At 38.4% G+C, this 9,992-nt stretch overlaps 2 protein-coding genes across 2 annotated transcripts in view; one reads left to right on the top strand and one right to left on the bottom strand.

Moving 5' to 3' along the window:
* Window positions 1-109: 109 nt before the first annotated feature.
* Window positions 110-5,630, top strand: LOC119589878 (the record flags this gene model as incomplete). Its single annotated transcript, XM_037938508.1, is given in 5 exon segments — window positions 110-292; window positions 1,478-1,649; window positions 2,769-3,023; window positions 3,596-3,781; window positions 4,001-5,630. Coding segments are annotated over 5 exon segments (1,572 nt in total), but the record flags the coding sequence as incomplete, so codon positions are not given.
* A 227-nt stretch (window positions 5,631-5,857) lies between these two features.
* LOC119589877 (multifunctional procollagen lysine hydroxylase and glycosyltransferase LH3-like) overlaps window positions 5,858-9,992 on the bottom strand; it is a gene marked incomplete at its 5' end in the record, with an annotated part of 15,040 nt that continues 10,905 nt past the window's right edge. The window contains 5 exon segments of the mRNA XM_037938507.1: window positions 5,858-6,472; window positions 6,903-7,025; window positions 8,036-8,182; window positions 9,074-9,178; window positions 9,491-9,821. Of these exon segments, the coding sequence (XP_037794435.1) occupies window positions 6,302-6,472; window positions 6,903-7,025; window positions 8,036-8,182; window positions 9,074-9,178; window positions 9,491-9,821 (877 nt within the window). The 3' untranslated portion in view covers window positions 5,858-6,301.

Below are 9,992 nucleotides of genomic sequence, written 5' to 3'. Positions count from 1 at the left end.
TATTTGTTATTGTATTTCTTGTGTCATTAATCACAAGGAATAGCTTTATAACAATTCACTACAGAGAAACTTACCACTATGTCAATAAACATCATTTTTTATCTTTCAGGAGAAATTCTACGGGCGAGAAGTGATCCTGGCAGATCGGGAGCAGGTAGAACAGGCATCTGACGATTTATTTGCAGGTGCCGAGACCGGGGATGTGGCTCTGTTGGTGGTGGGGGATCCTCTGGGTGCAACCACACACACCGACCTCAAGTTACGAGCACACCAGTTAGGAATACCAGTTGAGGTAGGAAAGAAGTAGAAATTAACTAATTTTGACTCTATGCATATGAGCTCCTGTGTTTGTCTTTAATCAAATGAATGACAAAATGTAATATAGAAAACTTCATGAATTTCTGATTCACTTTACATAGAGAGAATATGCAATACTGTTTATAATAAGGACTTCAGAAGTCAGAATTTTTTAAGTAACAAGATTTTTTTTTTTTATTGATATATGGTATAAAATAGAAGACACCAAAACTGTCTTTCATGCTTGGGTTAAGGAATAGTATGGATTAAGACTGTAATTGTTGCTTCCACTTTCTCACTTTGTGTGGAATATGTTTTATTGGTAATAGTCTTTTTTTGCGTATTTTTTTATAGCCATTGCTGTAGTCTTATCTTACTCCTTTAATTATATTATGGACTATCTCCCTGCAATTTTTTCTCAAGTATTTGGAGTGTTCTATCCAGAATCTTATTGTGATCTGATGGATGTACCACATTGAAATCTAGTACAAAAAGGGTGGAGATTTAAGTAATCACCATAGCCTCTGCACAATAGCAAAGGCCAACAAACTCCACCATGTATATTCTGGCAATAAAACTTGGACTGATTCTGTATTTGTTGTTAAGTTCCCCAGTCTAATCTTGTTGGAGTATATGTGGTGGTGGCTTGTTGGCCTTTGACAGGTTGCTGACAGGCATGGAGGTTGTTCTGACGAGCATGAAGCCAGTCATGGAAGCAGGAGTAAAATAGATATTTATCAAAAGTCATAATGGGATGAGAATAACATATCTATGATAGAAAGTGCCATCTGATCTTGCTATGCCAGGTGGCAAGCATCCATGCCATTATAGTCAAGTCAAATCCAATTCATGCATTCAAAACATTCATTCACGTGTTTAATCCTTTGATGCTTTTAATTTTTTGCTCAAACAACTAATTGCACACACTGCTTGTTATATGGCTTAGTTTGGTGAGAAAAAAAATTGTCATTGAGTTAAGATACATAAAAAGGATATCAGTTTTCATTAATAAATATACATATAAACTACAGTGTGACTTGTCATTTCACCTTTTTGTGATTTTTGGGCTTGTTTTACCCTCTCTTTATCACAGACATTATTTGCCTTGTTTTTTTTTTTTTTTATATAATAGGTACAGTTTTATTGATTTTATGTACTGATTGTTTGCTTTGCTTTTTAGGTGATAAGTAATGCTTCCATCATGAATGCAGTGGGATGCTGTGGCCTTCAGTTATACCACTTTGGGGAGACAGTATCCATTCCCTTCTGGCAGGATGGGTGGGAGCCTGTGAGCTTCTTTGACAAGATCAATCGCAACCTGAAGAAAAAACTCCATACACTGTGCCTTTTAGGTGAGAGTGAATATAACATTGAACTGTTGAAAGGATGACTATGTATATAGAGTATAGATAAATGAGTACCTCAGTACAAATTGCTTCAATTATAAGCTTGCATATGTAATGAAAATACCATTATAATTTCAAGGCAAACAATACAATAGTCTACTTGGTATCACTAAATCAATCTTTTCTGAGACACTTTTCTTATACAACATATTTGTTTTAAATGGCTGTTGAAGTACAAATAACTATAATGTCATGTTCACTGTGATATTTATTTTAGTTTATTTACTATGTTTACACACATGGCTCCACAAGTGCTTAGACACCAAGGGGTCAATTCCTGGGACTTTCCAACCTCCTTGAAGTTTGGGGGGATAATTTTCCTTTTATTACAAGTAGTACTGTTAATGATAATGTTAGTGATAACAATAATTATAGTAATAAAAATATAACAGTATTAGAAGTGGCAACTGTACATAAAAAAAAAAACAAGGAATGGGGTAAAATGTTAGAGGCAGTTGATTCCACAGGGACTTAGCGTTTTGATGCCATCTGCATCTAAACAAAACTGACAAAAACTACAAGTGTGCACCAGTAGGTTAAAACAATGAAAAGCATTATCATGGTAATGACTAATATATATGAGTGTGAGAGAGAGAGAGAGAGAGAGAGAGAGAGAGAGAGTGTGTGTGTGTGTGTGTGTGTGTGTGTGTGTGTGTGTGTGTGTGTGTGTGTGTGTGTGTGTGTGTGTGTGTGTGTGTGTGTGTGTGTGTGTGTGTGTGTGTGTGTGTGTGTGTGTGTGTGTGTGTGTGTGTGTGTGTGCTCAATTTGTAGACTACTCTGGTAATTATAAATAAGGAAACAGTCCAGAAAATACTTGGGTGTAGGTTTGTTGGTTTCTCTCCAAATTACAGAAGGTTCACTGGCCATAGTGATTTCTTGTTTAGATTTATATATTTGGAAGCCTTTTCATTTTCCGTTCAGAACAAACATGTAAGAAAAAAGTCAATTTCATTAATCTGCTAATTTCATGTATTGTTTACTTCGTTGTACATACATATCCAAAACTGAAATTTTACAAGAATGCCTGAGTAAAGTCTGAGCTTCTAAACTGGTATTTGCTTTCAGATATTAAAGTGAAAGAGCAAAGCTTAGAGAATCTCCTAAGGGGACGCAAGATCTTCGAACCCCCTCACTACATGAGAGTACATCAAGCTGCCCAACAGCTGCTGACGATCCTGCAAAGGCACAGTAACAACCCTGCAACCAGTGGAAAAGACCCAGTGGGCGAGGATGAGATGCAGTTGACTGAGAATACCCAGTGCGTGGGCATTGTGAGAGTTGGGACTAGTTCACAGAGGATCATGAGAGGAACATTGAAAGGTGAGGATGATCATTCTGTGTTTATTTGTTGGGGTATTTAGATGCTTGTTTTGGTGAACACTTTCAGGAGTAGTTTTATTACCCTTTCTGTGATCTACATTTTTATTCATGTCTAATTATATTTGAGTTCTCAATATGTCTCTGATAACCTCTTCATTTCAGTGGAATGTTCTGTCATTCATCTTTTCATAGTTGAAACTTCATTAGTTTACTTGCCTAGATAAAATAAAAAATCAACATAGATTGGTTACTTATCAGGCATAATGCATGATAAGTGGTTATTTAAAATAGAAAAATCTTCTAATTTGTACATTGAAAACATGAAGAAAAAGCATGTGCTAGTTGATGGTAAAGAACAGACAGCTTAGGGCCTATAATTGTTTCATTTTATTAATAGTATTTGTTTATTGTTTTATTTTATCTAATTTATAAATGAAGTTTTATTATGTACAGATAAACCATGTTATTTATGGTGTTTGCTGCCTTTTGTGGCAGGTATTGGAACATAATCACTGTTATATTACCGAGCCAGTATATTTGTGTTTGTAATAGAAATTTTTTTTTTCCCACAGAGCTTGCAGAGTCCGATCTTGGGGAGCCACTGCATTCTTTGATTATATGCGGGGAATGTCATCCCATAGAGGAAGATGCTATGACAAAGCTGGCCGCATACTTTAATGGCCAACAGACTGAACCACGCAATAGTACCAGTAAAAGAGGTGTCTTCCATCTCATTGGATTGGGACTTGGTCAGCCTGGTTAGTATTTGGAAGAATGTTTTGTTTAGTTTAGTTTCGATATATGGATTCATATGAATTTGGTGTGGATTACGTAATTTGTTTATAGAGTGCTATGTGTGAATATTTACATTTTATGTTTTTTCATTGAATGTAATTTGAATAGTTATATAAGAGTTACAGCTTGTCCTATTATTAGTTGAATAGTGTATACAAAACTGTCACTTTTTTCTTGAGCAGGTGATGTAACAGTCAAGGGCCTAGACATCATAAAAAAGTGTTCCCGTGTGTTCCTCGAGGGCTACACTTCCATAATGGAGGGTGGTGTAGAGGCCCTCCAAGAGCTCTTTGGCCGTGAAGTCCAGGTGGCAGACAGGGAACAAGTGGAGCAGCAGTCGGATGGCATCCTGCAGTGCACACATGAAGGGGACGTGGCATTCCTTGTGGTTGGAGATCCCTTTGGAGCCACAACACATGCAGACCTAGTTATTCGGGCCCTGGATGAGACCATCCCAGTTAATATAGTACACAATGCATCCATATTGAATGCTGTGGGATGCTGTGGCCTCCAGCTGTATTCATTTGGTGAAACTGTCTCTCTGCCTTTCTGGGACGATACTTGGCGTCCAGACAGCTACTATGACAAAATCTGTAGCAACATGGAAAATGGCTGGCATACCCTGTGCCTTCTTGACATCAAGGTTAAAGAACAAAGCGTGGAGAACCTCATTAAGGGGCGGAAAGTGTACGAACCACCAAGATACATGACAGTGGCCCAGGCAGCGACACAACTCCTGGAAATCATTAAGATGCGAGCCGAACAAGGGAAAGCAACACCTGTGACCCCAGACCAGCTTGTCATAGGCTTGGCTAGGGTAGGGACCCCCACACAGCAGCTAAAGACTTGTACCCTGGAGGAGATGGCAAAGGTTGACCTTGGGGGCCCCTTGCACTCCCTTGTGATTGTTGGGGAAACTCACCCAATGGAAGATGAGTACGTGGACATGTTTCGGTAATGGAGTTTGTGTTATGTTGGGTTGATTGTACCTGTCCACAGGAAGATAAACTCTTATTTCCATTTTTTGTTGTGGTGCAGATATTGTTGATAAAATATAATATGATGTACATAATTTTTTGTTTACCTTTTTTTATTGTTAATATATCCTTTTTTATAAGTAACAGAGCAGGGTTGCATAAATGTGTTATTCAGTGTTTGTTAACTTCTAAGAGAGTTCTATTGTTGATATGAGATTTATTATGGATGCCATAATTTCATATTTGTTAGTATTTTTGTTTGTTGCATTTTAAATTAAAGAGATATATAACAATAGACATTTAAATTCTGTTTAATACAATAGAATCTCTTTAGAAAGGTCTTTTACACTCCACTAAACCTGTACGCTTTTCAGTAACATTCATTCTTTATGTGCCAATTGACACTTAACTCAGTAATATATGTTAAGATAAGCTGGTATGGTAAAGTAGATCACTAAAATACTTTAGTGTCTTATCAGGAAAAAGTCTTATTTTAACATTGTGAAAAGTTCCTGAATAACAAGTGTCTCTCTACCAGTATTTTGATATGAGCAGGACTGTGACATGTTCTCGAATGTTATGTGCAATTTCTGGTTCAGGTATTACTATTTTGACATTAGACTATTTTGAAAATGTGATACATTTTGTAAATGTTTTGTTGCTTTTGATGAGACCGTTGAAATGTGATTTATTGTAAAAGTTCAAACTGAAATATTTTTATATTTCATTTTCAGGTTTCTCAAATTGAGAATTATCTGTATATCATGGAATGTGTATAATATGAATTTGCTTTTTTTAGGTACAATTTTTTTAAATATATGGTTTTCAGGAATGATTTTTTTATTAATGATGTTTGTCCTCTACATCTTGAATATTTGCATTTTATACATCTTGCCAAAGTTATATTGTGAAATTTCCCAGTGTTTATGAATATTAATTTATGTTGAAAAAAAAACATTTTATTGTGAGTAGCAGCTGTTTCTCAAGTTAAAAAGGATTTTTACCAACACAATGTAATCGTGCAGTAAAATTACAATCAGAATTGGAAAAAAGAAACAAATATATGTGTGGTATAATTTATTAGATCTGTTAACACTTCTGCTCCAATAGATAGATATAATTTTTAACTTATGATCCAATAGATAGATGTAATTTTTAAAAACTAATGCTAAACTTCAATGTAATAACTGTAATATAACATATAATATGCAGGTAATGTCATAGCAGATATTACTGAGTGCATTTCTATGCTGGTCTAAGAAAAATAGAAATATTTCTGCTATCCACAGAAACTGCATCAAGAAATTTGCAGAAAAGAACTGACTACATTAATTTACATTCTGTTCAACACTAAAATTGTGTTCCTGATTTCAGATGATTTAAATGATAAACCATAATGCCCACTGTAGTTCCCTTCATGACCATTTGTATAAGCAAAACAATCCATTCATTCATTATACATGCTCAGAATCTCAAAAAACAGCCTCCATCAACAAGCAACAACTGTTAATCAAGGACTTTATCCTTACTATCAATCATAATAATAGCCCTATGAAGAACACCTTCAGTCACATTGTGGAAAATCTTTGGGTGTGTGAGACGACCTGGATACACAAATACATGACCAGCTTCTGGCTTGATGCGACACTCTTGTACAGGGAACTCCACTTCACCCCCCTGATGGAAGAAAAGTAAATAGTTAAATGTATGATGGTTAATGGTTGATGGTTAAGGGTAGGAGTAATCAGGATTGTGAGTTCTGGTCACTGGTCGAGCTGATGAGTACAGTGAGTTAAATGTAGCAGTGACAAGTTTTGCGAGATAAATGTGGGTTTGTCTAAAGCAAGGTTCCTGCCATTCTTTTTCTCTGTCTCTGACTTTCTTCTTTCTCTCTCTCTCTCTCTCTCTCTCTCTCTCTCTCTCTCTCTCTCTCTCTCTCTCTCTCTCTCTCTCTCTCTCTCTCTCCATCTCTCTTTCCTGTTGGTTACTTTCAACACAATTTGTTATACGTTTATTTGAAAAGAAACCTGCTTTAAAATATAAAATAGATAAAGGGCAATAAACAGCTTTTTTTTATCAAATTACTGAAGTTACCAAAATTTCTCACCTTGTAGAGCTCACTGGGTGTGAGATTAATAGCAAGAGTGGCAACTGAGGCATCATTATGCTTTGGTAACCCTGGGACTTCATCTGCCTTGAATCTTGCAATGAGAGATAGTGTTATGCCGTCCTGTAAAGGGTAAAGTTAGTATCCATTATGCAGTAGGTCTTAAGAGAGTAATGTGTTAATTCTTTATACGAAATCTAGTTTATTTAGTTAAGCTCTGTGTGTGTGTGTGTGTGTGTGTGTGTGTGTGTGTGTGTGTGTGTGTGTGTGTGTGTGTGTGTGTGTGTGTGTGTGTGTGTGTGTGTGTGTGTGTGTGTGTGTGTGTGTGTGTTGTGTATGTGTATGTGTATGTGTATGTGTATGTGTGTGTGTGTGTGTGTGTGTGTGTGTGTGTGTGTGTGTGTGTGTGTGTGCGTGTGTGTGTTTTATTAAGATTTCAATGCTACTGGAAGGCATCTGTACTCGATTCTCCCATTTCTTTCAATGTTGCATATCAGAAATGTACAAAAAAGTAAATAATAAGTAATTATATTATATGATAAAGAACACATTTTCATCATCCAATATGTTGTTACTACTACTGCTACTACGACTATGACTATTTCCGCTGCTATTACTACTGCTACTATTAGTACTACTGCAACTGTAACTACTGTTACTACTGTTTCTATTACTGCCACTACTATTATTACTGCTGCCACTACTACTACTGCTACTATTAGTACTACTACAACTCCCCCTCAATCCCTTGTTCGTTGTCATGGGGGGGGGGAGTAGGAGACGGGGGACCTGCCCTGAGGGGACCTGCCTTGGACCTCGGCCCTCGCCTCCACTCGGGTCTTTTTTTCTCCCCTCTTCCTTCTTCTCTTCTTCATCCCCTTCTTTTGTCCACTTATCCTAATTGCTAATTCATTTCTACCCTTTTTTTGCCATGATACTTTACCGTAATGCTATATGACCTTTGATGCCTAGCATATTTATTTGATTTTACCATTACTAATACAAATGTAACTAAAACAATGAGTACTATCACTATTACTACTACTACTACTACACTACTAATATTACTACTACAACTAGTAGTACTTTTACAGCAAACCAGAACATCCTTTCAGAAATACTCTTCATCTCACCGGATACGAGCTGGGATAAGAAAGCATCTCAATATTCTGGAAGATGCTGCCGAAGAGCTCATCCAAGAGATCTTCTAATCCAAGCTGCGAGAACCACTGGTCGACCGTAGGAACTTCCTCAACACCGTTCTTCTTTCTCATGTCCTGCTGAGGAGGAGGAGGAGGAGGGGGGAGGTGGTAAATTAGAGGAGGGGCAATATTGAGGGTGAAGATGGGGTGAGGGGGGAGGGAGGGAGGGTGAAGATGGGGTAAGGGGGGGGGGAAGATGGGGGGAGGGAGGGTGAAGATGGGGGGAGGGGGGTGAAGATGGGGTGAGGGGGGAGGAAGGGAGGGTGAAGATGGGGTGAGGGGGGAGGGGGAAGATGGGGGGAGGGAGGGAGGGAGAGAGAGAGAGAGAGAGAGAGAGAGAAGAGAGAGAGAGAGAGAGAGAGAGAGAGAGAGAGAGAAAGAAAGAAAGAGAGACAGACAGACAGACAGACAGAGAATAAGACTGACAGACAGTTAGACAAATAGACAGAGAGAGAGAGAGAGAAAGAGAGAGACAGAGACAGAGACAAATAAACAGACAGCAGGGGCAGAGAGAGAGAGAGACAAGAGAGATGACTGCTGGCTCCCTGACTGACTGATAAAGACAAATATACAAAGAAAGCGAAAGCCAGGCAGTTACGCAGCAATACATAAAGAGATACAGAAAGACAGACAGGCAGACAGGCACACAGACAGACAAGGAAGATAATGAAAGACATGTCCTTTTATAAGCACAAAAGCATTTTATTGAGCGAGCGATAAAGCGACTAATTCAGTCAATCAAATACCAAATTGTCCCAAACGAAATGTCAAGGACGATAAATTCCAGACAGACTCTGCAACATAAAACCGCCCCAGAAAACAACCAGGTTCTTGCACCCATCATTTCCCACTTAATCTATATCATCTGTATTTATAACCCTCAACAAAAGTTTATCCGTTTTCCTTATTTATTTATCTAAAAATATATCATTAATTTCTTATCTTAATTTTACAAAAACTTATACTCACCTTCGTCGTTGCAGTTGACCATTGATTCACAGAGTTTGCAATTTGCACGAGTTCAGCTGCAAAGCGCTGGCTAAAGGTGGGGAACACGTACACTTCATAGCATGGCTGGGAGGATGTAAATGAATATATCTAAATGGTATATTGGTTGTATTATCTACAGCATGAAATATCAACTATAAATATCCAAATGATACGAAACATAAAAAAAAAAATCTGACCTAACTTCAAATGTCTTGGAAACTGACCTACAGATTTGCACTTGGAAAATCTGGCCCAACTCAAAACCTACCATAACCTCAAAATCGTCAAAGGAAAAATCTGACCAAACCGCAAATTTGCATAGAAAAAAAAATCCAAACTTCATATCTGTTCACGAAATATCCCACCTAATTTCCCCCCCCACGAAACCACACTCACCCTATCCACGAAACCGAACTCTCCTCCCATAATCTTGTTGTAATCCGGATGCACGTAGAACAGATGCCACAGAAGCGGGTTAGACGAGAACGTGGTAATGTCACTAGTGCCAATTTCGTGCCCGGTGGTGTTGAGAAGGGCACCCTGCTCCTGGAACGCCGTCTGCACCACCATGGGCACCCCAGCCTCCCTCAGGGCGCTGCAGAAGGCGAGGTCGGGGTCCTCTTCAGTGGGTAGAGGAAGGGCGTGAGTGTAAGGGTTCCTCACGCGTTCGAGGATGTCGTGGCGAACGGAGTACACGCCCCTGATGCAAGAGGCGTGCCAGTACCCGCTGAGGATGAGGAAAAAGGTTGATTAGAAGGATTGAAGGAAGGGAGGAGTTGTTTCTTCCTTGTTTAGAAGAGTTGAAGGAAAGGAAGGAGTGCTGTTCCTTCCTTGTTTAGAAGAATTGAAGCAAAGGAAAGTCTGTTGCTACTTCCTTATGTATGCAGTTGCAGAGGGT

Source organism: Penaeus monodon, chromosome 26 (genome assembly GCF_015228065.2).
Source record: "Penaeus monodon isolate SGIC_2016 chromosome 26, NSTDA_Pmon_1, whole genome shotgun sequence".
NCBI lineage: Eukaryota > Metazoa > Arthropoda > Malacostraca > Decapoda > Penaeidae > Penaeus > Penaeus monodon.
This window is presented reverse-complemented; position numbering and strand designations above follow the sequence as displayed.